Source organism: Chionomys nivalis, chromosome 14, assembly GCF_950005125.1.
Source record: "Chionomys nivalis chromosome 14, mChiNiv1.1, whole genome shotgun sequence".
NCBI lineage: Eukaryota > Metazoa > Chordata > Mammalia > Rodentia > Cricetidae > Chionomys > Chionomys nivalis.
Genome location: NC_080099.1, coordinates 60190020 through 60217857, shown reverse-complemented (window position 1 = coordinate 60217857; position 27838 = coordinate 60190020). Strand labels below are relative to the sequence as shown.

The following is a 27838-nucleotide window of genomic DNA, read 5'->3' as shown; positions in this document are numbered from 1 at the left end:
TGTCTCAAAAATGTAAGGTGAGGGGCATTAACACTTGGATCAGCCTCCGGCCTCCCTACTTCTGTGCTGTATGAAAGCTGGTGTGGGAATACACAGCACTTCTGCATGCACATAATCACACACTCACACAAACATGTGCATCACACACACTCACAAGAGAAGCAGCATCCTGGGCACTTTGTCGAGGTCACATATCTTTCTGTAGACTTTCAATGAACATAGAATGGGACAAAGAGACCAAACTAGGAAAAGGCAATGAAAAAAGATAAAGAAAATAATACTTCAAAATTGTTACTCTGTATCAGGCAGATGAAACCGAGGGGACGGAGTTATATTGTCTTCAGAGAGTAGAAGTTATTCCAGGGAGAAAAGAAATTATGACAACGACTTGAGGGAGCTTAGAAACATTTTATTAGAAGACCAGTGAGCATAGCCATCCTTTCAGCCCATTCCCATCTGAGTTTGTCTTTGAGAACCTTCAGGAGGGAGACACTTCACTATTTTGCTATTTCATATCTGAATACCAAATATGTTCATTTCTAGGTATGTCAATAGATCCTAGACTTACAAAGTTATAGATTGTCAACAAAGGTTTATTAGTTCAATGACAGATAAGAGTCAGTGGACAGAACTAGCTACATCAAAGCAACATAGGCTATCTGATGGAAGACGTTTTATAAATGTTAATTTTTTTTTTTTTTTTTTTTTTGGTTTTTCGAGACAGGGTTTCTCTGTGGTTTTGGAGCCTGTCCTGGAACTAGCTCTTGTAGACCAGGTTGGTCTCGAACTCACAGAGATCCGCCTGCCTCTGCCTCCCAAGTGCTGGGATTAAAGGCATGCGCCACCACCGCCCGGCAATGTTAATTATTTGAACAAGAGTATAAACTTGGTATATGTATTTAGCTATTTTCCCGGATGGCCTCAAACTCATTATGTAGCCAAGATAATCTTGAACTTCAAACCCTCCTGCCTTTACCTACTGAGTGCTGAGATTACAAACATGCATCACCATGCCTGGTATATGTGGGGTTGGGGTGACAAGCATTCTACCAACTGACCCACACCTCCGACCTTGTGTGTGTGTGTGTGTGCATATGTTCCTGTTTGCTCAAGTGGTATTCAGCATTGTTGGGGAACAGTATGTATACATTAGAGAATATATTCTAGTGACAGGTTTTAGCAATTCATTGTTGGCACAGAAAAGAGAGGAAAAAATGAGATGCGTTCATGACTCTGGACTTTACTTGCTGAGTTGGAAGTTACTACAGCAGCAAGATTAATTGAGAGATGAGCCATTAACATAAAGACCAAAGGCCAGGAGTTATTATGTTTACCCTTTAAAAGGCAGCTCTGCTGGTGACTGTCATAATTTACAACATTCATTTGGAAGCCACAGTATGGATGCCTGGCATCGGCCTTGGTTCCTGGTTTGTGCCACATTTCTCCTGGTTTCTGGCTTGGTAAGAAAACAATCGGGGGTCCATTGATATCAATCATTTAATGATAATCATTTGCTCAGGTTTTGTTTTATGTATTTCAAAATTTTCATCTTAAACGAGCATTTCTTGCTGGTGGACACGGGATGGCAGAGTATTGGATATAAGAAGTCACTCCTGCAGAGAGGTCCAGAGATTGTGAGAGAAAATTGTATTTTCCTTTCAGTTTCTCTGTTGTGTGACAGGTTTCTTTTGCTAAGACAGAAAACGTGAGTTTTGAAAGCCACTGCTATTGCTGAATGGCAGACTGATTGCCATTAGAGTAAGGACATGGGAGAAGACTGAGAAATGTCAGAGGTAGTGTCCACACTTCAAAGTTTAATATGGAGTTTCCCTTCTGCATCTTTGTGGGTCTAAACTAATCTTCCCTCACTGATGGGCAGTTTGTATTTCAAGCTAGTGCAAGGTCTTAGACAGAATTTCTAATGGCCAAGGAAACCCTTTAATTGGACTTAAAATACATCACACTAAGCTGATGGTGTACAGATATGAACGGAGAATTAAGGTGTGAGGTGCTCTTTTACCATGTTTGACTGCGGCTCAGTAGCTTCTCGGAAATCTCTTATTGCACGTGTGCCAGGATGATCTGTGACTGTGTGTATGTGATCCTGTATGAGAAAACAAGGGTGTTTGCTGTCGACATGACAGAAGCCATCTGACCACTTCATCCCCATGTCTTGTCGAGCATTTCGGAGGATTCTTTACTTCAGCTGTTAGTTTGTATTTGGATGCAATTGGACTCTACACTTACATGACACACATTACATTTTTACACCATGTTTTTGTATGGCACAGTATAGCTTACGACACTTATCCAAATCACGTGGTGACCACGTCACACGTATCATTTGAGACCCAGGAGGGTAAACTAAATTGACTTAGCTTAGGGAACCCAGGCATAACTGGGTTATGCTGACTTCTTCCTACGTTAAAAGAATAATTGATTATGAAATTTCTCAGAGGGCCAGCAGGAGACAGCCTTCAGTAAACTGCTTGCCACTGCAGGCAAGGGAACTTCAGTTTGACTCCCAGAACACATATAAAAGGCCAGCTGTGATGATATGTGCATCTAATGCCAATGCTGGGGGGACCAAGATGTGGGGCTTCTGGAGGCTGGTTGATGAGACATCCTAGTCTAATTGATGAGCTATGGGCCCAGCGAGAGACTCTGTGTCAGAAGTAAGGCTATTGGCTCCTGCGGAATAATACCCGTGGATGATTTCTGGCCACTATAAACACCCCTCCCAACATGCATCTGTGCATAACCCACCCCCAAAATAAATTTCTGATGTTGGTTTAAATTTTTATTTACACATTGTGTATGTAACTCTGTAATTTGTTTCCTCCATTTGAAAATATATGCATTTTAGCCGGGTGCTGGTGGCACAAGCCTTTAAGTCTTGCACTTGGGAGGCAGAGGCAGTCAGATCTCTGAGTTCGAAGCCAGCCTGGCCTACAGGACAGCCAGGGCTACACAGAGAGACTTCTTATAAGTTCTGGGGGTCAAATTCATATCCTCTTGCCTGCAATGGCAAGCACTTTACTGAAGGCTGTCTCCTGAAGGCACTCTGAGAAATTTCATAATAAATATTTTTTTTCTCAAAAACAAGCAAGCAAAAAGAAAAAAGAAGAGCGTATATTTTAAAAAGTTACAAATCTACTTATTGGTCCTTTGCTTAGATATTTGGCATTTGTTTTTGAATGTAGAGTCCTGAGAGAGGAATGAAAGTAAACATGATTTTCATGAGGTATGAGGAAAATTTCTGTTATTATTTGGAAATAAATTTTTAGCTCTCCCAAGCATTGCTCCATGAGTGTTACATGACATCGTGTGTAAAGTGAGTGTGTATACCAGGGCTGGAGTCTTGTGCATTGTGTTCTTTTCCAGCTTTGAAGTTGATTTTTTGTCTCTACCTTTAAACTCATTGAACAGGAAGGTTCAGTTTCTATAAGAATTAAGAATATCTGTCTGGACAGAATGTCATGTAAACCCCAGCTTGCTTGTCTGACATATATGGAAGAAAACAATATGTCATATTAGTAAAAAGAACTGTGTGGTTGTGAGTTAGAGCCACTATGGTTCATGCTTGTCACCCCAGTACTTGGATGGTTGAGACAGGAGGATTACAGCAAGTTCAAGGTTAGACTTAGACTGAAATGTGAATTCCAGTTTGAACTAAAAGAGAGACTCTGTTCAAAATAAATACAACATTGGGGCCAGTGAGATGGCTCAGCAGGTGACACAGCCCTGGCCGCCAGCCTTGATGATGGGAGTTTAGTCCTAGGAACTCACACCGGACACAGAGAACTGATCATCTCCAGTTCTGCTCTGTCCGTCACTCACGAACACCATATAAATGAATGAGTGAATGAATGAATGAAATCTTAAATCTTACGGATGATTATAAAATCAATCTAAAATTGTAACAAATTCATATGTAATATGGATATCACAATAATTGTATCTTTTTGTGTGTTTGTTTCACAGCCAGCTCCAGAGAACCTTGGTGAGTCTGCTGGAGATTTGCTCTAGCACTCAGGGCAAGAGCGTTATGGGGTGAATGACAGGGACAGAAGCCCAGGGTGTGCCGACCCAAGGAGAAGGCGGCAGGTAGAATGACTGCAGCAGTGACCTGAACTTTGCTCAACACTGGCTGGCTCCGTTCACCAGGACCCATCTGCCCAGCTGAAAACAGAAGTGCAAGAACGGCCAATAAAATGGCTTTTGGGTTGAGCGATTTTAGACACTCATTTCCTAGTTAGTCACTCATTCCCACCTTCCACGCTGTGGTTACTCACGTACGGAGTGACCAATGCTATCCCTACAGTCACCTGACACCCAGGGGATGTGGAGAGGACAGAGAATGCATCCAAATCCTCCATCTAGTCCCCAGTCTGGCTCCCAGGAGGGTCTCAAGGAATGAGAGTTCCCATCAGTTTATCAATGCAAGTTAAATTAGAATCTGAGGCAACAACTTGTTTCCTTCTGATTGTTTGATTAATGAGATCCTCTTTCCTCTCATGAACATAACGTCCAATGTGGTTTTTCTTATTTCAGTCAAAGATATAGATGAAGGAATTGATCGAGACATATTCGATATCAATGAAGGTTTGTGGATTTTTCTTCATTCTTTTTTGTTACCATATTTAAAATATTTTTATTATTTGTGTGTGTGTGTATGTGACATGTGTGGATGTCAGAGGACAACATGTCGGAGTCGGTCCTCTTTTCCCACCATATGGGTTGCCAGGGCTCGAACTCAGGTGTCAAGGCGTGGTGGCAGGTGCCTTTTACTGCCTGCCCTGTCTTTCAGGTCCCTTCTTTGTTTTATTATCATGGTTTACTTATATATGATGACAGCTTTCCTTGTGTCATTTTCATACATGTATATAAAGTTCATATTCATCCCGTTACCCTCTCTACTTTCCTCCAGTTCCCTGGATCCCATCAATCTCCACTCATTTCTCAGTCCCAGTTCTGCTCACTCATTTGTTCTTCCTCTTGTGACGTGATGAGCGTCCTTAGGATTGCTTACAAAAAGTCCGGGTGTGTGGTCATTTACAAGAGCATGGGCAACTTAACAGGGGCTAAACTACTGAAGAAAATGTCTCTCCCACACTACATGACCATTAACCTGCCTATAGATGCTTGGGTATGGGGCCTTGTGAGGCCCTCTCCTCTTGGAATTTTTAAAGCATCATCTATTATGTGGGAACCCCACGTAATAACATGAATTATCTGAATTCTTCTCTTAGGTTTGGGACTGGACCTTTTTGAGGGAGACATCAGACTCGAGGTGAGTTGCAGTGATGCTTACATGGTGAATCATGGGAGCCAGCTGTGAGTATCTGAGGATGGATGGACACAGGCTGCTTGTTGAGACTCTGTTTCTGAAGGTGCAGCTTGGCGCTAACTCCCTGAGATGCTGTTCTGGAAGGACTCTCATATCTTCCATTGCTCAGGTTTCTGTGCCGTGAAGGTCACTGTCTCACATATGTGGTGCTCTGATTTTAATGATTACAGAAATAAGGAGAATTTTTACTTAAAGACAGAACTTCACTGGTTTAGTCTAGTTTAAGTAAAATAAAACTCAATTTGTAAATACCTCTAGTTTCTTTATCATAAAAAAGCAACATTATATTATTATTTTATTATTTATTAAAATATATTATACATATAAATTATATTGTTAAAATAATAAAATAAAATAAAACTTTAAAATAGACAAATTTAATAGGATCTTTGAGAAAATCAACAAGATTGACAAACCCTTATCCAAACTAATCAAAAGGCAGAGAGAGAACATCCAAATTAACAAAATGAGAAATGAAAAGGGGGACATAGCAACAGACACCGAGAAAATCCAGAGAATCATTAGATCTTACTACAAATACCTGTACTCCACAAAATTGGACAATTTTTAGATAGCTACCATATACCAAAATTAAATCATGACCAGGTGAGCAATTTAACTAGACCTATAAGCCGCGAGGAAATAGAAGCTGTCATCAAAAACCTCCCAACCAAAAAAGCCCAGGGCCGGATGGTTTTAGTGCAGACTTCTACCAGAACTTTCAAGAAGAGCTAATACCCACACTCCTCAAAATGCTCCACATAATAGAAACAGAAGGGTCATTACCAAACTCTTTTTATGAGGCTACAGTTACCCTAATACCAAAAACCACACAAAGACTCAACCAAGAAAGAGAATTACAGACCAATCTCACTCATGGACATGGATGCAAAAATTCTCAATAAAATACTGACAAACCGAATCTAAGAACACATTAAAAAAAAATCATCCATCATGATCAAGTAGACTTCATCCCAGAGATGCAGGGCTGGTTCAACATATGAAAATCTATTAATGTAATCCATCATATAAACTGAAAGAAAAAAAAATATGATCATTTCATTAGATGCTGAAAAAGCATTTGACAAAATTCAACACTCCTTCATGATAAAGGTCTTGGAAAGATTAGGGATACAAGGATCATACCTAAATATAATAAAAGCAATATACAGCAAGCCGACAGCTAACATCAAATTAAATAGAGAGAAACTCAAAGTGATTTCACTAAAATCAGGAACAAGACAAGGCTGTCCACTCTCTCCATATCTCTTCAACACAGTGCTTGAAGTTCTAGCAATAGCAATAAGACAACATAAGGAGATCCTTGTACGTTTCTCATAGCCTTCAAACTTGTCCTGTTTCAAATATTGCATTTCCCTCTCCATTTTCTTTTTCTCCTGGAAGCCCATTTCCCATGGTAAAGTTATCTTCTCAATGGGTGGCTGTGGCAGAGATGACTCAGTAGATAAAGCACCTGCTTTTCAAGTTTGAGGCCTTGCTGCATTTACTACCCAGACATTTCTGTTATCTGGAATGACATTTATTGCCAGAGTATATGCAACCATAAAATATCATTCATTTTCTATTATAAAATTTGAATTGCTTTACAAAGATTTTTACTTATCTATTTTTATCTTACATGTATGGGTATTTTGATGGCATGTGTTTTGTGCAATATGTGTATTCCTGGGGCCATCGGAGCCATAAGAGGTCACTGGATCACCTGGAACTGGGTTTATGGGTGGTTTTGAGTTACCACATGAATGCTGGGAATAAATTGGGCCCTCTGCAAGAACAGCAAGTGCCCTAACAGCTGAGCCATCTCTCCAGGCCCTCCTTCAGAAAAATTTTAAAATTTTAAAATTTTTAAAATTTAAATTCATTCATCTTATGTCTGCTTTTTTCCTCCCTGAGATTCGTATTTTTAATATTTGGTTTAGTTATCAATTTCTTTTGTGTATTTATTGATTTATTTGTATGTGTGTGAGTCTGCATAAGTTTTTGTGTACCACATGCATGCTGTCTCTGTGCCTGTGTGCCTGCATGAGTTCATGTGTACCACATGCATGCTCTGTGTGTGTGTGTGCCTGCATGAGTTCATGTGTACCACATGCGTGCTCTGTGTGTGTGTGTGAGCCTGCATAAGTTTATGTATACCACAGGCAGTTGTGAGCTGCAAATGTGGGTGCTGGGAACTGAACTTAGATCCTCTTTAAGGGTAGCAGGTAGTCCTAACTATGGAGGTGTCAACAGTCCGTTCTCATGTGCTTTTAATATCTAAACATCTAACAGTATTCATAGAATACTTTCCAGCAACCTTTCTTGAGTGTCATTTCTTCTTTAGCTCCATGTTAATTATAGAAATTGTTATTCCTGTAAACTTTATTAAATTATGCTCGAAATCCAGACTCATGCCCCATTGGTTTGAGCTACAGAAAGAACTGTAAACTCCACTTATTTCCAGATTGATTATTGATTGGCTTTGTCTGGTTTACCTAACTGATCCTTTTCACATTTATTTTTGACAGCCACAAGGGAAGAATTCCATCATTGGAGACATCTATAGATGGCCACATACCATTCCGTATGTTCTAGATGATAGCTTGGGTTAGTACGCACTTTGGAGTATCCACAGCTACTGTGTGTTCCTGGGATGACAGATTCATATCTACCAGAATGGCCTTGTGTGATTGTGTAAATCACTTTTTAAAATATAAGCAAAATGTAGAATTAAAAGATCTTAAATAATTCAGCCTGAATATGTGGAATATGTGCTGGGTTTTAACAAATATAATACCAATTTAATCAACCTTAATGGAGATTTAACTTTGTGTTGGGTGCTAAGGATATAGAGATTAGAGAGGCATTCTTGGTTTTAATAAGTTTTTTTTCTAGATTTTACTGTTATTTTTAATTCATATGTTCTCTTTTTTTCCTCTCTCTTCCTCTCTTTTTCCATTCCTTGCCCTTCCTCCTCTCTCTCTTCCCCATGTGTGTCTGTGGTGTGAGTGTAGTTCTGTGGAAGACAGAGAAGAGAAGAGTGCTGGATCCCCTGGAACTGTGGTTACAGTCAGCTGTGAACCCCTGACATGCACTGGGAACTTATGTTGGGTCCTCTGGAAGAGCAGCACATGCTCTTGACCATAAGCTATCTCTCCAGTCCTAATAATCTTTCTTTTAAAGCAACATTTCCTCATGTTTAGGTATTTATTTATTCCTTGCAGACCTGATGGTAGAATCCAGGCTTTGGGTATGCTAGCAGATGGAATACCACTGATCACTTCTTCCTGACCATCAAGGATTTTTTTTTAAAAAAAGATTCGTTTTTACTCCTTTTAGTTATGTGTATGTGTGCATGTCTGGTGAGTGAATACCACATGTGTGCAGTGCTGGCAGAGGTCAGAGGAGACGTTGAATCCCTTGGAGTTGTTTGGAGCCATTGCATGTCGGTTCTTGGAACCAAATTTCAGTCCTCCAGAAGAGCCCTAGAAGAGCTTAACTACTGAGCCACCCCCTGCAGCCCTAGCCCCAGCACAAAGTGTAAATGCAAATAAAACTCACAAAATAACCAATCGAAACAAATTTACAGAAAATGACATTGCTTTGCCAAGATTTTATTTTGCCAAGTCCAGATGTTAATGAGTCCACTATCTTTTATCTTTTCAGGAAATAAGTAATTCCTAGTTTAGTATTAAATTATTAAAAGGTCAGAAGAGGTTCGCTAGGATCATGAACTATAGGCTCAATATCCTTTGTTTATAGCTAGTATTCACTTATGAGTGAGTACGTACCATATACATCTTTTTGTGCCTGGGTTACCTCATTCAGGATGGTGTTTTCTAGTTCCATCAATTTGCATGCAAAATTCAAGTCATCACTTTTTTTTTTAACCACTGAGTAGTACTCCACTGAGTACACTGTGCGCCACATTTTCTTTATCCATTCTTCAGTTGAGGGGCATCTAGGTTGTTTCCAGGTTCTGGCTATTACAAATAATGCTGCTATGAACACAGTTGAACAAATGTCCTTGTAGTATGATTGAGCGTCTTTTGGGAATATGCCCAAGAGTGGTATTGCTGTTTGTACTGGCTTTTTGGGAACCCATTCTCTTTAGATGTATACCTTGCTCAGCCGAGACATAGTATGAAGGGCCTTGAACCTTCCCCAAAGCAATGTGCCTTACCCTCTCTGAGGAGTGGATGGGGGGTAGAGTGGGGGTATGTGGAGGGAATGGGAGGAGGAGAGGGAGTGGGAACTTGGATTGGTATGTATAATGAGAAAAGATAGTTTGTTTTCTTTATTAAAAGATAAAAGAATTTTTTTTTTTAAAAAAAAAAGGTCAGAAGAGTGTTGAGGAGATGGCAAGCATGAGGATGGGAATTCATAGCTTCAGAAATCACATGAATGCTGGCTGTGTGGGGGAACTGGCTGTAGTTCCATCTTCCTTGGAGATAAGGGATCCCAGAGTAAGGTGGCTATGGAGACTAGTCATATCAGAAAACTCTAAGTTTGACTGAGAGTCCATCCCTTAATGACCAAGGTAGAGAAGCCATGGAGGATGAGTTCTGAGATCATTTCCAGACTCCACCCACATGCTGTACACACGTGTGCTTGTGCACCCATTCAAGTTTACTCACATGCACACACACACATATGCCACATATCCCACATATATGTGCACATACACAGGCATGCACATACACAAATGAAAAGGGTGGGGATAGTCAAAAGAATCTAATACAAAACTAAAAAAAAAAAGCTTTTTATACAGAAGAAATTTAGTTATGAGCTATGTGTGGTGAGGCATACCTGCCATACCAGCCCTCCTCTGGAGAAAAGGCAGATGATCCTGAGCCCAAGACCTGACCAGAGTAAGAGAGAGATGGACAGAGACAGGGACAGAGACAGAGACAGATAAAGACAGACAAAGAGAAAGAGAGAGAGAAAGAGATGGACACAGAGAGAGAGACAGCCAGACAGAGACAGAGAAGACATAGAGGGACAGAGATAAAGAAAGAGACAGAGACACAAATAGAGGCAGAGAGAGGCAAACACAGAGAGATGACAGACAGATGTAGCACAATTAATAAAAAGCCAGAGATAGATATTCGGGTTCAACTTGAAGGTCAGAAAAGCAAAGCAGTTAGCTGTCTTTGCCTCGACTGCTGACAGTATGCTGTCCTAATTGGATAAACAGGACACGAAAGAAAGTGACTGCCAAACATTGTCAAGACAAGAAGGGACAGCCCTTCAGAATATCCTGTTTCACAGAAAGTCTATCAAATATGCTAGTCCTATAGGATAAAGACAGATGCCCCAACGTTGCAGAGAAACTTTGGATGACAGTCCAGGCAAACAGCTGTTTCTGTCATTTCTCACACTTTTTTGGAAGTCACTTGCTCACATTTCTTGCTTACTCAGTTAATATTATTTACTTCTTGGGTCTCTGAGGGAGTTGAAGACTAGATAGTTATAGTTTTCATTGTTCACCTGATGCATAATGCAAATTCTGATAAAAAGTAAGTGAGGTATAAGACTTTGGACTCACCAAGATAGGATAGATATGGAGTATTTTTCCTGAATTTGTCAAATGCAAATGGACTAGACATTGCTGATATATTTATTGCCTGTTTGTATTGTAGTCATTGTATTTATTGTATATAGTTTTTCTAATATTAGTAATAGCCTTCTTTTTTATTTTAGACATTTTAGACAAAAAGGGGAAATAAAGTGATACTTTATTTATATTTTAATAAATAAAACTTGCCTGAAGATCAAATCTCAAAACAGTCTCATTGGTCGATTGTACAGACCAGGCAGTTCTGACACATACTTTTAATCCCAGTAGCCACACTAGTTTGCCATAGAAACTGGGTGGTAAGTGATGCACACCTTTAATTCCAGTCCTAGAGGGGAATATAAAATGGGAGGAGACAGCTCTCACACACAATCTCATTCTGAAATTCCTGGGAGCAGGATGGCCATTTCAGACTGAGGTCGAGGTAAGAGCCAGTGGCTGTCTGTTTTCCTTTTCTGATCTTCAGTTTGAACCCTAATATCTGTCTCTGGGTTTTTATTAATCATGCTACAGACAGACACAGAGAGAAACACACACACACACACATACACACTAATAGACAGAGACACAGACACAGAGGCAGACATAGGCAGAGAGGCAGACAGAGTTGACAGAGAACACAAACCAGCCTGGTTCCGCTGTAAAGAGGTCAGTTTCTCCGTTGACTGGTGAACAGTGCCTCTGATGAGCATCAGCTTGAAGAATACCCTTTGGGGGAAAGATGAAAAATAATGTCACCTTAAGAACCAAGCGTTTCTTGGGCTGGGGCTGAAGCTCACTTGGTAGAGAGCGTATCTGGTGCGCAGTCCTTGCGCATCGCACACATCAGGGCTCTCCACAGACACCTGGCTCTAAGTGAGGAACCAAGAAGAGGGTACTGAGTGCAGGGATGGCCAAGGATGCAGCTCAGCCTAGGGAACAACTGTTCAGAAAACATGATAGGTTAAGAAGTCAGCATGGATTCTCCAATTCAAATAAACAAATTTTCATATAATTGTAATTATGGTGTTCTAGATTTTTCTGTTTCTTTCACTTAACCTATTGCATTTTCTATGTTATATTTTTAAATGGCATTATTCATTGATGGTGTGAATATGCATGTACCACACTGTGCACGTGAACTCAGAGAACCTCCTCACACGAGGGTTTCATGAACTGTTCCACTGTTTGTTGAGATCCTGGAATTTTTCGGGAACTTCCTTCATCCTTGGGATGAGAAGAATTTCCTACATGAGCCAGGTCAAGCATTCTACAAACGACCCACACTTAGCCAAGGCCTGTGGTAGTAAAGACACACGGTAAATGGACAGCTTACCCTAGTCGAGGTCTCTGCAGCTTGTGATGCTTTCACACATGTTCTGCTTGGTTCTCAGAAGGATGAAATTCTCCTCTCAAAGCTTTACTATCGGGCCCCGATTCCAGCCCGCTCTAAGGCTGTCATGCAGTGGCCATGGCATCCTGCCTTACTTTAAGGATGTGTTAGGTTTGAAACAGAGAACTCAGTGCACACTTTTGTCTTCCGTCAGATATGAATGCTAAAGGAGTTATCCTCAACGCTTTCGAGCGCTACCGCCTTAAAACATGCATCGACTTCAAGCCCTGGTCTGGAGAAGCTAACTACATATCAGTGTTCAAGGGCAGTGGGTAAGTTCCAGGGTTACCTGGTAAGGCTCTGAGGAGACTTATTCCTCAGGGCATTGTGCCACAATCATGGTTCTCTGGAGCATAACTTCCTTTGCTATCTGGGCAGAGCGTGACTTTTAGACCTGGTTTCCCTGGCTATAAAATAATGTTTTCACAGTATTAGAGGGACTGTCTAATATGTGTGTGTCCCTGGGTTAGGGCCACAGTACTATGAAAAGCAAAGAGTGGAAAGGAACAAGGTAGAGGAGCAAAAAGGGGAGAAAGGCAAAGAAGGAAGGAAGGAAGGAAGGAAGGAAGGAAGGAAGGAAGGAAGGAAGGAAGGAAGGAAGGAAGGAAGGAAGGGGCAACCAATCTGGTGCTGGAAAGATGGCCCAATAGCTGAAGTCCTTGCTGCATCAACACAAAGATCACCACAGGCACCTTTAGAGAAAAAAACTTGGCGAGAAAGCTATTCATTTAGGGTGATAGGGTCAGATCCCTGCATATCACTGGCCAGCCAGACAAAATTGCTGACCTTCAGGTTCTGTGAGAGACCTTGTCTCAAATTGTAAGGTGGAGGGTAACTGAGGAAGACACGCTCTGGCCTCCACACGCATACACACCTACATAAACATGTGTACACAGATGCACAGTCAGGAAAATACGTAAGAAAATTGAAAATGGTTTCTTACACACAACCAGACTACCAAAGTCAACAAATAGTAAGTGTGAATGGATGCCATTTATCCTATAGCCCTGTGAGCTTCATCTCATTGACAACGGAATATTCATTATTCTCCCTGCTAGTAAAATGTACTGTGCATAGTGTGTGAGTTCATTTTAGCTGTGTAAGTCTTACTGCTTGAAAGGTGACAGTGTCATTGATCTGAACACAGTGATTCTGAGTGATTGTTGTCCCTATTAAACTCCTATCTGTTCACTGATGAGATAACTCAGTGGTTAAGACCCTAGATGCTCTTGTAGGGAAATGCACTCTGTTCCCAGCACCGTGTTAGCTGGCTCACACACATCTGTGATTCTAGTTCCAGGGGCTCAGCTCCCTCTTATGACTTCTGGGGTATCCAACCACATACTTAGACCTAGACAGACACTCACAGAGATAAACAATGAAATTAGGAAACAAAACAACTCGTGGTGAAGGGCATAGCAATGCCCATTTAGAAAGGGTTGCGATTCCCAGGATGAACGCGGCTGAGTTCTCACTTTGTTTATGCTGAGAGCAGTTCCATGTCCACACTCAGCAAGAAGAGACAGGCAGTTAAACAAGTGGTCTAGGCAGTGAGGCCTCTGTCTTGTGACCTCACTTCCTGCGTGCAAACAGCCTGTCCCTGGTCTGCACACTCTTCATCAGGTGCTGGTCTTCAGTGGGAAACAGGCATGTTGGGAAGCAGGAGCTGTCCATCGGGGAAAACTGTGACAGAATAGCAACTGTTCAACACGAGTTCCTCCATGCCCTGGGATTCTGGCATGAGCAGTCTCGTTCTGACCGAGATGACTATGTCACTATAGTTTGGGACAGGATTCTATCAGGTATGTTTCTCTTATATACTTTGTTATAGGACAACCTTCTGAGGATGTTTGCATCAGGACCAGCCTGGCAATGGGTGTCTGTGCTTTGATACCAGATGTACTTGCCTGTGTCTACAAATTCATCTGATATCAAATTGCAAGCAGTTGTCCAATAGAAGGATGCTAAGCAGCCTGGTGTCTTCTCTAAATACACCCAGGGAAATGTTTTAAAATGATTGTCTTTGGAGCTCATGATGGCTCAAAAAATAACATTTTAAACTTGCCATTATAATTGTATACATTTATGGCAACAAGATGACAATTTGCTATGTGAATATTAAAAAAAATAGCAGATTTATTGCTTCATTTAAAATAAACTCAGTCAGCATGCTTGTAACCTCTTCAATCATTTTTTGGGAGATAAGATACTTTGTTGCTAAGACACTAACTTATTTACAGTTTTATAATGTATAATGCACTATATGCATGTACAAGAATCAGTAACATTTGAGTCCTCAATGATGTCCATCTTTTCTAATGACTCTTGGCCATGTTATCAACACAGGGTCCCATTTTAGCATACTCTCTAAAATCCTGCTTTTACCCAGTCTGCTGTGAGCACATTAAACCATCAGCATTGCTGGCCGGTGACTCTGAATGTTTCCACATTGCTTTGCAGAACCTTCCTTTCCATCCGCAGTCATTTGAACCTTAACCTTTGGGCTGGACAGGAAGTGTCAAGTTGTTAGTATGACTGTTGCTATCACAGTTGTGCATGATAGCGAGTCCAAAGACAGGGGTGTCTGGAACGCGTGACGCTCAGGAGATAATGTGCACAAAGTTTGCTCTATTATGTTTTGTATTTCTCCATTAACAGTGTTACATAAGAGTGGAATTATTTCGTTGAACATAAAACAATTAAAGTTTTTAAAACATATCTAGGCAGAGAACACAATTTCAACATATACAATGACAGTGTGTCCGATTCCCTGAATGTACCCTATGACTACACCTCGGTCATGCACTACAGTAAAACAGCTTTCCAGAACGGAACAGAGCCCACCATTGTCACAAGGATCTCAGATTTTGAAAATGTGATTGGCCAACGAATGGACTTCAGTGACTATGACCTGCTGAAGCTGAACCAGCTGTACAACTGCTGTAAGTGATGTGCACCTTGAAATGACCTCTCCTTGCTGGATAAGGGGTGTTCTGAACACCTTTGGGGTCTCTGAGATCATAAGTTTGATTTAAAAAAATATCAGAATATCATCCAGGTCTCAATCTACTAGCCATTTTCAGCACTTGTCTTCTTACAAAGTTTGCCTTGAGATTTACTAAAGCAGCCGGAGACCTTGCAGAAATGAGCCCCATGCTGACTGTCGAAGGGTTTGCTAATTAAAATGCACACCGTTTCTATATTCAAACCTCTTTTAAGCCATAATGAAATGTGCAGTTGTCCCGTAAGTGAGACAAAATGACCTTTGCTGTGGCATTAAGGTTTGACTAACAGGAGAAATATTGACTCGGTTTTCCACAAACAGACAGAAGAAAGGGTTGTTGTGAACTGGGTATTCACACACACAAACTAAGTTTGTTTTGGGCTTCTGCAGGCAGAGAAGTGTCTTCCAGTCAGCAGGTCACACAGTCAACCAGATGTTCCCTTTTCAGTGACATTCCTCACAATTCTGTGACCAGCTCAGGTTTGACCGCTTATGTCACTGTGTTGAACAAATGCTCACATCGGTTTCCTTCTTTGCTTTTGTAGCTTCTTCACTGAGTTTTATGGACTCCTGCGATTTTGAGTTGGAAAATATCTGTGGCATGATCCAAAGTTCAGGGGACAATGCTGACTGGCAAAGGGTTTCACAGGCCCCCGGGGGCCCAGAGAACGATCACTCCAATATGGGCCAGTGCATAGGTAACGGATTTCAGGATCAGTGGCTCCTTCTTCAGTCTGAAAGATGGGTGATTCATCTCTCATTTCTATCAGAATTATTACTGGCTTTAAGATAATCTCTTTTTATTATTCCAAATATGTGTATCCGGTCACGGGCATGCACATATGAGTGTATGTGTGAGGTCGGGAGTACACACATGTGATTGCAGGTGCCCTTTATGCATGTGTGCTTAGATGCAAGAGGTGTTAGAATCTCTGCAGTTACAAGCAGTTGTGAGCTGCCTAACATGGGTACTGGGAATGGAACTCTGGTCTGTTGCAAGAACATTAGGTGCATTTCACCACTGAGCAATTTCTCCATCTCCTTTATCAGAATTATTATTGGTAGCCCATTCAGTTTCTCCGAAGGAATGAGACTTGTGCACAGTAATGGGATGCCGTTTCTCTGCCTTACTCACTCAGAATGGCTTTCACTCTACATCTCACAGCTTGCTTCTGTGCGGTCTCCCTCAGTACCTATGCGGAGCAGAACCACAATGCACCTCCTGCATGCACTTTTATCCCAGGGGCTGTGTTGTCTCCTCTCACACGTCACAGAATGTAGGAGAGGAATGAGCACCGCTGGGCTGTGAGTCACTCCACAGAGAATCCTAGCTAAACGTAGTTGTGTGTCCTGGGTACCAAAATACCTACAATGACGACTGGAAGCTCCTGTCTAGGTGTTTTCAAATTCTTCCTCATTTTGGAAGCTGTAGCAAGAGAAAGGGTGTCTAACTGTGTCTCATTTGCAAACTCCCTGCTTATGGAATTGCATCATAATACCCAGCACAATGTCATGTTCCGTTTGTTTCCTCTTGCTATACCCGAGTACCCGAGACTGGGTACTTCATTTTTATAATATCACTTTCTTGTGGTTATGGACAGGGGATAGTTTAAGATCAGGGTACCTGGTGTCTGCTTGTCAGCTGTAGAGGGACACTCTGCTGCATCCCAGGGCAAGGGTCACCACATGGTCACACAGAACATTCTGCTGGCTCAGGTCTCTTCTGAAAAAGTCACAACTGCTCACACTCATGACTTCATGTTATTCTGTCACCTCCAAAGATCCCACTTCCAAATGCCCTCAACATAGAAGTTTGAAAGTTATTTCCCATGCGTGAACTCTGGGCAACCCAGGCTATAGCATCCATGCGTGGTGGGAACTCGCAAACACTAAAGAAAGCAGCCTTAGCCCAGAGCTCTGCTGTCTTCCATTGTGTTTTTGTGCCCACAACAGATTCTGGCTTCTTCATGCATTTCGACACCAGCTCTGCAAATGTGGGGGACAGAGCAATGCTGGAGAGCAGAATGCTGTACCCCAAGAGAGGGTTTCAGTGCTTGGAATTTTACCTGTACAACAGTGGAAGTGAAAACAACCAAGTGAAAATCTATACCCGGGAGTACACTGCAGGCCACCCAGACGGGGTTTTAACCCTCCAGAGAGAAATACAAGGTACAGTACCCACAGTCTCACAGTTTGGATGCAGGTGAGACCTCTTCAATTACTGTGGCTACTTGCGGCAGAGCAGGGGGTAAAAATATCGACTTTCAATAGAACTTGTCTGCCTTATTTGATAAGGAAAATAAAATGAGGGTCCTTTGTGATACTTAGAAAACATAGCTGGTCTCTGGAACCTGAGGCCTTCAGTTTTATTATTAACTAATAAAAATATACTGTGAACTCTGGGTGACACGGGGGAGGGTTGATGGCTAAAAGATACTGAACTATGGAGTAGATAAAGGCAGGACTGGCCTCAGGGAAGCCTGGGCTTGTCCCGAAATAACCACTGTTGGGACATCTCATTTTCTCTTACTGTGATCCAGTCTTACCCAAGTGCTATACAAGTGGAGAGAGGACTCTACCTAACTTCCAGCTTAAAAACATGAATCCCAGTGAAGGTGTCTGCTATGATATGAAGTCAATGTCCCTGTGGGAGCTATTTCTGTGGGGAGGAGCTGTCCACATTTCAGATACCCATGCATTGGAGAAGTGGGGCCAACTGACCACGTATTAAAGCAGATGGGGAAGGAAGAGGTGTGGGCCACTTTTTAGTGAGCCTCAGTATTAGGACGTAATACGTGACAAAATCAAGGCATGAAAGGGTTCGTTCTGGACCACAGTCCCTCATGACAAGAGTGTGAGGCAGTAGGCCACACTGCATCTGTCACCAAGAGTACAGAGAGCAATGGTAATGTGGTCATCTCATTTTCTTCTCCTGGTGCAGTCAAGGACCCTAGCCCGTGCAATGGTGCTGCCCACATCTAGGATGATCTTTCCATTTCAATCGACCTAATCTCTCACCGATATGCACAGGAGTGGTCTCCGTGGTGGTTCTCAATCCCACCAAGTTGACACTCGTGGTTAATGACAAACAGCAAACAGACTATTCTTTCTTCTTGTACACACTGACCCCTTAATTTAATGGACAAAAGCAAGCACACTATGAAGTCAGTCAACTCTGCACTATACGTCACAGCCCCCTCCTATGCACGAAAACCTGTGAAATACATGGGCTGCTTGTGTCTGTGGCCACCCAAGACAGTGAGGTTTTAAATCTCAGAGAAAAGACACATGCATTGCACATATATTCTACATGTAATTATGTAAGATAGATATTGAAATGATATATCTTAATTTTCTAAGTATTAATTATGTGTTAATGGTATATTAATGCAAATATTAAAGTATATATGTCATTGTCCATGTTTGGGATGCAGATCTTCCCAGGAATAACCTGTGCCTATGAATGAAAGACAGTCACCTTCTGGGCCTCATGGGGAGGAAGGACCATACTGAAGCCAAACCTTCAAATGTAGATGGAAGGTTTTGTTCAGTCTGTAATCTATCCATGCGCAGTAGCACTTTCTGTAATCTGATGTTTACAGTTTATTTCCTGGCAGTTTCAATTGTCATTGAGTGCTGATATAGTCGAGCTTCCCTCCAGCATGAACTGACAGTTTGCATGACTCTCTGCCCGGTTGTCACGGGGGCTCCTAAAGGGCTTCGGCACGCCGTTCTCACTGGAGTAGGGAAGATGGTCGTTTGACTTTCCCTTCCCAGCTTCCCTCTTACCAAAGGTATCCTATGACTGGAAGAGAGCCTCGCCTCTCATTTCCAGCTTAAATGAGCTAAAAAAAACTCCCTATGCAGTGAGCTAGATGTGCAAGGCAGGAAGGAAGTGGGTGGCAGCAAAGGGGGTTGCCACTGTCAGGTAAGCACTTGTAACGCTGAATCACTGGGAATGAACGGGACGAGGCTTCCTGGGCTTGTAGATTCCTGTTGAACGCTGCTTAAATTCCAATGAAATTTAAGTATTCCTGTTTTGTTATACAAACATAAAGAAATCTTTATGGGAGTACAGCAAATCACAGATGTTAATATTGCTTGGTTATTAACTAAGACAGAATACCATGTAACTGGTAAGCAGAATGGAGCTCTCAGAGATTGGGTGCTTACCCATCTCTGAGAAAGGGTGAGCTTTCTGAGAGCAGGTATGTAAACATTAAATACCCAGTGCACAGTCCAACCTCAGCAATGCCCTGGGATAAAGAATTGAGAAGCCATTCACCAAATCCATAAGTATCTTTGGCTCACCAACTATTATTTCCCTTTGAAGTATAGAATTCTAATACTGACCATGTCAGGAAGGAATTCATAATCCTTCATCACCCTTGAAACAGTGACTTTTTCTGCAGAAATACCCACGGGGAGCTGGCAACTTTACTATGTAACACTGCAAGTGACTGAGAAATTCCGAGTGGCATTTGAAGGACTCAGAGGCCCTGGATCATCATCAGGTGGTCTGTCTATCGATGACATCAATCTCTCAGAAACCAGGTGTCCTCACCATATCTGGCATATACGAAATTTCACACAGCTTCTTGACAGCCAGAATACATATATGTACAGTCCTCCATATTATTCTCCTAAAGGCTATGCTTATCAGGTTTACCTGAATCTGAATTCCTTGACTAATGTGGGGATTTATTTCTACCTGATCTCTGGTGCCAATGACGATCAATTACAGTGGCCGTGTCCCTGGCAACAAGCCACAATGACACTCTTGGATCAAAATCCTGACATCCGGCAGCGTATGTCTAACCAACGGAGTATAACTACAGACCCAACGATGACCAATGGTTTGTAGCTTCTTATTTTCCTCATGGCTAGAGACTTGATCATTGTTCAAGGAGGGATGGTCATTTGGGAATGAGAGATTGCATCGTTGGTTAATTCACAGAAGTTCAGCCTCGAAGTAAAGATTTTCAGCTTCAGGGAAAGGATTCAGTTGTGGAAGACAGTTCCCAGGTGGAGGCTGTTAGCAATGTTAGCAAAGACTGCGACACTGGGATTTCATCATCCCTGCATTCTAGGTGTTGGCCAAGGAGTGTTGGCTTTAGAGGCTGGCTTGCTTGGGTGTAATTCAACATTTTCTTTTTATTAGTCATGTGATCCTGAAGAAAACCCTTCCTGAAGTCCCACTGTTCTTGGCTGTTAAGCCAAGGTGGGAACAATAGCCCCATAGAATTGTTAGGAGAACTAGAGGAGGTCAATATGGAAGGCCGTGGGGAGGGGGAGCTCCTCTGACATTGAGTTTCATTCGCCCATGCTCCCTTGGTCACACTGCTGGCACTGTGGGACACAATCAGCTCTTGAGAAGAGGATTTTCAGTCAGAATGGAGCTGCTGGGACACTGGTGGCAACAGCTGGGAAGTGGGTGGTGACATCTTATTAATGCACCGTAAAGGGTTGGCACCAGTGGGGGCTACATTCCAAGTCTCAAAAAGAGTCTTCACCCAGGGAGCCATGATCACACTTGGAATTTCACCAGTCTTTTGTCCCTGCAAACTGACTAGAGGGAAACATGGAATTATGGGAAATTGAATAACACCAAAGGAATTTTATAAGTTGCAAGGATGGATCAAAATGACATAGGAAAAATAGTGACTGAATCTGATAGAAAAAAAAACATAACAGAAACTGGAGGGTTTAAACATGCAGAATATTTCATTCTTTCAAACACGTTCCTCCTGATGTCACTAGATACCATTAAGTTCAGTTTATGAGAGAAATTGTTCTTTGCTCGTATAGGAAACTCTCAGCTACTCACTACCTTAACTCAGTTTAAAGGACCAATTGCAGCTCAGAAGGCTACTGAGACTTCCTACCACTGAAAGCTATGATGATGCTAAACACAGCCTATTCATATAAATTTTTTTTTTTTTTTTTTTTTTTTTTTTTTTTTTTTTTTAGGTAATGAAACCTATTTTTGGGACCGGCCTTCCAAGCTGGGAAATGTGGCTTTCTTCCCTAATGGAACTCAGTATTACAGAACCAGAGGCTATGGAACCAGTGCCTTCATAACCTACGAGAGGCTGAAGAGCAGGGAGTTCATCAAAGGAGATGATGTTTACATCCTGCTGACTGTTGAAGGTATAGAAACAGCAGTAGTTTGATGGGAGCTTGCTCCACGTTGTAGCCTCGTTGTCTGCTTTGTTCCTCTGGCTTTTGTTTTTAGATTTGTTATAGGATGTGGGAGGAACTGGACACAGACGGGAACTTTTTTGTATGAATGATTAGAAATTTGAAAATAGCTTAATTTCAAACATCAAGGGTTTCAGAGTTAAACATTTATTTACTGTATTATGGAACAACAGTTGAAATCTTTAGGCTGGAAATCTGTTCTAGTATTTCCTCACCCAGGATACACAGCACTCTGGACAGGCACTAAATGGGTGCTGGACTCAGATCTCCAAATGCCGTGCAAGCATGGGTATTGTTACTTAGCCCCCTGACTTGGTGTATGTGAGTTTGAGTGTGTCATCGTGTGCATGTGGGTGTGTGTGTGTGTGAGAGAGAGAGTGCATGTGTGTGTGTAAATAAGTGGACAACTCTGTCTGCTTTGCCACTGCCTACCATGTTTTTTGAGACAGTCTCTCACTTCTACCTGGTAGGCTGGCTGGCTGGTCTCTAACCCCGTTAGCCACTTCTCTCCCTGTGTTCTCCAATGCTGAGACCTCATATGGCTTTTTCTTAAACATGGGGTCTGGAGATTGACATCAAGTCTCCCACCAAAAGCTACTCTCCACCCTTGCCTGATTCTCATCTGACTGCACAGGAATGCTGGGGATCAGGCACCAAGATCACATACTTTTGCAACAAGCCCGAATTCTATTATCTCTGTCCAATGACAAGTAACGCAAAGGCTGATTTCCACCATGCTCTCTCCTTCCCTCTGCAGATATATCTCACCTCAACTCTACGTCAACCATCCCAGTCCCCACCTTGATCATCCCAGACCCAGTCCCCACCTCGAATGTCCACAGTTCCTGCTCAGAGGTTGAATGTCAGAACGGCGGAATCTGCACTGTCCGTGACGATAGAGCCGAGTGCAGGTGAGGACTCACTTGGGAGGTTCACTGTCTCACTCTCTCACTAGATAGGTTCTTGTCCTGCTGGAATTGATGCTGATAACGCACATGGATGACACTGAGAAAATGTCTTAGTAGGGATTCTACTGCTGTGATGAAACATTGTCACCAAAAACAGGCTGGAGAGGAAAGGTTGTATTTGACTTCCTCACTGTAACCCATCAGTGAAGGAAGTTAGGACAGGAACTTAAACAGTGCAGGAAGCTGGAGGCTGAGGCGGATGAAGAGGCCATGGAAGGGTACCGGTTTGCTACTCATGGCTTGCTCGGTCTGCTTTCTTATAGAACGCAGCACCACCAGTCAAGGGGTGGCACCACCCACAATGGGCCAGGTCCTCCAAAATCAATCACCAGTAAAGAAAATGTCCTACAGGTTGACTGCAGCTCAATCTTATGGAGGCATTTTCTTAATTGAGGTTCCCTCCTCCCAGATGACATCAAGCTGACATAGAACTGTCCAGAACAGTTACTCTTTTGAAGTCCATTTGGGTCTCTGGCAGCCACTATAACAATTATTTGTGAGGACATAGTGCACTAGAGTCTAACTGATGGAATTACATATATTATTATAGTACACATCTTATTATATTATATATATTATTGTATTACATGTCTTATTATATGACACGCCTTATTATATTACATATATTATTATAGTACATGTCTTGTTATATTAAATATCTTATGAATATTATATTGCATGTCTTATATTACATGTCTTATTATATTACATATCTTATTATACTACTACACGTCTTAATCCTCACAGCAGTCCTGTCCCTCGACTCTGCAGGTTCTCAGGTCCCCATTTTCTAGATGAACACACTAAAGTGCTGAGTCCTTAGCCAAAGTGTGGAGCCCACAATAGTGGACCAGATCCCCTCAGGTGGCTTTCGCCCTGCTCTCCCAGCTCCTAACTCGGTATCAGATTAGTTATAATCCTCACCTGGTGCTATCTTCATTGGTTCAGGTAGTCTAGGGTCAAATAGTTACCTACGTCAGTGACTATCTGGGTTCAAATATGCAAGGGCCCTTTAACTATGAAGACGTTCACAGTTAAATGTCACCCATACGATACCATAAATGTCACCATTTCTCTTCGTGTAGGTGTCCTGCAGGAGAAGACTGGTGGTACATGGGAAGACGGTGTGAGAAGAGAGGGTCCACCCAAGACACCGTTGTCGTTGCTGTTTCTTCCACTGTCGCTGTGTTTGTCGTGATGCTGATCATCACTCTTGTCAGTGTCTACTGCACCCGGAGGAAATACCGCAAGAAGATGAGTTCAAATAGCGCAACCGCGAACCCAGAAAACGTAAGTTGGGTGTAATGGCTATTATTCAAACCCTCTGGAGGGAACCCATGTAGAAGAGCTTGGCGTGTTTACAGTCTTCTTCAATTTTAACCTTGTGCGTCTTACTAAGTTGGCTGACGGGAGACTATTTGCACTCCCATTATCACCACTGTGAATCAGAGTCTGAACCTGCGGTCTTCAGAGCCTTCTTGGAGGGGCTTCGTTATTCTCTGGGAGTTATTTCTGGTTGTTTATGATTTTTCTGGGGTGAACCACACAACTGACCCACACAGATGACTTTCCCTGTAAGTCTCTGCCTCCCTAACAAGCGGACATGGCTTATCCGTGTCTTTGTTCTGAGGGTCTTCAGATGGCTGGACTCAGGAAGTGGGTGGATGTGTGTTTGGGGAAGAGTCTCTCTTAATACAGGTTCCAGTGAAATCTGCCTTCTTCTGGAGTAACTGTCTCCAAGGCAATTTTTTTTTCATGTGAAAGGTTTTAAGTTTGCCTCAGATGAAACTTCTAAATGACCCCAGATGTTTGAAATCTCCAGATCCAAACACAGGTTCCTAGTCAGTATGTTCCGAGTGCATAGCTGGGTGCAGGCAGTTTACCGAGGAGTGTTTTGGGGAGCACCTGGGATAGAATGAGGGCAGCAGCCACACTGGGTAGGGGTGAGGCTGGGCTTTGGTGCAGATGCACCTGTGCTTCAGCTGTCCTCCAAGGATCCTGGGGACTGCGACAGATCCCCCCCCCCACATTCAGCTTGGAGGAAATGAACCAGGCCTTTGTGCTCACCACATGAATGCCAGCACATGAGGGCAGACATAAACTGCTTGGGTGATGGCCTTTGAGGGAGGACAGTGCTTGAATGAAAGCTGGCAGGGTTGAGCATGTGCCTGGAATCCTCCAGAGAACAGAGATTGAGAGCAGGGTGCACAGAGCAACACCCAGTCTTACAACAGAGCTCAAAGCACAAGGTGTCACACTGAACCCGAGTCATGGAGCTCCATTTTATTCAGATAGAAGGATTTAGAAGATGGCTAGTGAGACAAAGGAAAAAAGAGATCAGAAGAGCAACATATTGATGAACTAAAGGAAGAGTGTATTCTCTTTAGCACAGCTACATGCTTAGGACCATGTGCGAAGAGTCCAGTATGAAGACACTATGTGTAGAACTCTTTTTCAATGTGTATCATTATTTAACTATGATTCCATCTCTTATTTTTGCAAAATCAGTTGGAAGATGGTCAGTGATGCTGAAAACAAATGGTTCTATTTTCATTTAGTATTATTCATTGTCTTAAACTTGAGGAAGATGTTTAATATCATCCTCCAGCAATAGAGCACACATATAAAAAATACATAAGGTGGGCATGGCGGCACACACCTTTAATGTCTGCAAGTGGAAGGCAGAGGCAGAAGGATCTGGGTTACAGAGCAGTGTGAGGACTATATAAAGCTCTTGTCTCCTCAAAATACCAAAAACAGTAAATTAAATGTATACAAGTTGATTTTCTTTTGAAAGTTTTTTTTTCCAGCTTATTCTTTGAGTTAAATAACAGGAGTAGAGCATCCAATGTGAGACCCTGCTGAACTCCCTGTCTGCAGCTGTGCCTGTGCGCCTGGTCCCCACTGTTAGGAAGGATGCCCCAGACATGGGTGCAGGGAGGGCTGAGAGTGGTGAGGTGGGACCAGCAATATAGGTGCAGGTGACTGTCAAGAGCCCTCCCTAGACCTGGGCGGTGCAAGAGAGGTTGTGAGGGCTCTAACCGAGTCAGCACATGTCAGAATAGTGAAAGAAACCTGATAAAAACAAAGAGATGAGGCTAAGTCAACAGAGGAGTAACAATGTGAGCATACCAGGGACATGGCAGGAACACTGAGTGGATGCATATGCCACCATGATGTCCCAGGGGACATGGCAGGGACCGTGTGGACACACACTCTGCCATGATGTCTCAACAGCCCTGCTCTGAGTCATTAAATCCACTGTCAGGTGTGAGGAGTCCTCTTCATTTCATCTTTAGATTTCTTCAGTGTGTTTAGCGGTCACGGGTCTTGCAGATGAGTTAGATCTTAACTGGATGCTCACCCTTCTGAGGCCAGCATGAGCCCTCGCCATGTTTTCCGTCTGAGACACTCAAGCCACAAAGGGCAGAACATCTCCCCAGGATCAGAGCAGGCAGTGCCTGTCAGCCGGGAGGGGAGCCAGGAGACTGCCATGGGGGCTTCATTTGAAAACCTGACTGTTGCGTTGTGAACCACAGAAGAGGCAGCTTTTATATTTGGGAATTATGTCATCAATTGTATTTTCTCCTTTCAGCAACATGCTTTTTGAATATTAACTCAACCAGACAGCCAGCAAGTGAGATGAAAAGGATTCTTCATCATGGAAGAATTTTTCAGCCAAGCCGTGTGACCTTCACAGCATTCCAAACCGACCATCTCTATAAATAGCAGAACGGATAATAAATCATTATTTTCAGGAAAAGTCAAACTGGTGATCTCTTTCCCTCCCTGCCTCTCTCAGCAGTTCAGACCTCCCTAGGTGCATAACTCTGGTGGTAAAAGGAAGAAAACAGAGACAGCTTTCCAAATTATTGTTCCTTCTACTCAGGGACGAAATATCGTTCGTATCTCACAGCAATCACCAAGGGTCACTAGAGAAGACATACCCTGGGCTAGCATCTCAGCTGTTTCAGTGCTGTCCTGTCCTAAAGCAGGGAAGGACACTGGGAGGCCTTTCTGGGCTTCCCTCACGTGCTCTTCCAAACTGGCTCCCTCCTTCTTTTCTCCAATGGTCTTGGATACTTGATCCTGCCTTAAAGTAAAACTGAAGTCATCATGAAAACTTTTAGCTCAAAATCTGGGGTAGAGGATGGTTTGTACCCCCACCAGCGGTACATGAGTGAATCAGTTTCCCTGAGTCCTTGCCCGCTTCTGTTCGTTGTTATTTTCATCATCATTACTTTGTATTATTTAAGACAGTCTCACTATACCATCTGAGATGGCCTCTAATCTGTAATCCTCCTGCCTTCATCTCCCAAGTGCTGGAATTATAGGCAGGTCCCACCACACCTTGCTTATATTTTTTTTAGTAGTTTTAGATTCATAACAAAATTTAGTGGACAACGCAGAGTTCTTATATACAATTCCCCATATAAACATAGCCTTCCCACCATCAATAGCTTGAATCAGAGGCATCTCTTATGACAATCAAAGCCACATTGCTACGTCATTATCCTTGGCAGCTGTAGTTGTTGGTTTTTGTACTCTTAACTCATTTGGCTCCCTGGAGGCTCTCCACTCAGCTCCCAAATAAGCACACACAGAGTCTTATTCTTTTTTATGAATGCCCAGCCTTAGCTAGGTTTGTTTCTAGACAGCTTTTCTTAACTTAAATTATCCCATAAAAGTCCACTTTTTGCCTCTTGGATTTTTTATTTATTTCTGTATACCTTTCTTTCTCTCCCCATGGTTTGCTGTGTAGTTGACCCCTGGAGTCTTCTTCCTTCTTTTCTTGTTCCTTCTTCTCTCTGCTTCCTAATAGCCCATTTTATCCCATTTATTCTCTCTGTCCACCAGCCCCTTTTATCCTGTCTTCTACCTTTCTATTGGCCATTCAGCTCTTTATTAGACCAATCAGGTGTTTTAGACAGGCAAAAAAACCACAGCTTCACAGAGTTAAGCAAAGGCAACATTAAAGAATGCAACACATCTTTGCATCATTATAACAAATGTTCCACAGCACAAACAAATGCAGCACATTTTAAAGTAATATTCTACAGCAGGAAGCCCAGTCCTGTCATGTGTTCACATTTGTTGTTGCATAATCTCTGGGCTTCTAGAAAAGCATGGTGTGTGTATGCCCATCACCTACAGAACGGTTTCAGTTCTCTATGCTTGTGAGCCACCTGCTCACCCTTCCTGCCCTTCTAGTCCCGACAAACGTGGGGCCAATGTCTTCACCATTTGTTCTGTTCTTTAATTTCAGCGTCACTCATGTACGTGAGGTCATGTTCTGTTATCACTTTGGTTTGCATTTCCTTCTGTTCATGTTTTTATTCTCGCCACTTGCATATGAAGTCTCTTT

At 42.4% G+C, this 27838-nt stretch overlaps 1 protein-coding gene across 1 annotated transcript; it reads left to right on the top strand.

Moving 5' to 3' along the window:
- Window positions 1-1397: 1397 nt before the first annotated feature.
- On the top strand, window positions 1398-26083 carry Mep1b (meprin A subunit beta). Its single transcript, XM_057788448.1, has 15 exons — window positions 1398-1460; window positions 3985-4003; window positions 4555-4605; window positions 5253-5293; window positions 7879-7957; window positions 12455-12572; window positions 13924-14102; window positions 15024-15242; window positions 15850-16002; window positions 17258-17473; window positions 19717-20160; window positions 21275-21454; window positions 22263-22416; window positions 23559-23763; window positions 26069-26083. Exons 1-15 carry the CDS (start codon window positions 1398-1400, stop codon window positions 26081-26083), a joined length of 2136 nt encoding a protein of 711 aa, XP_057644431.1.
- The last annotated feature ends 1755 nt before the right edge of the window (window positions 26084-27838 follow it).

Excerpts from the sequence above, each read along its gene's own strand:
- Mep1b (XM_057788448.1), top strand. The coding sequence starts at position 1,398 with ATGGATGCCTGGCATCGGCCTTGGTTCCTGGTTTGTGCCACATTTCTC. Across the intron at positions 4,606-5,252 it reads CATATTCGATATCAATGAAG|GTTTGGGACTGGACCTTTTT; the intron begins GTTTGTGGATTT and ends TTCTTCTCTTAG. Across the intron at positions 20,161-21,274 it reads AGACCCAACGATGACCAATG|GTAATGAAACCTATTTTTGG; the intron begins GTTTGTAGCTTC and ends TTTTTTTTTTAG.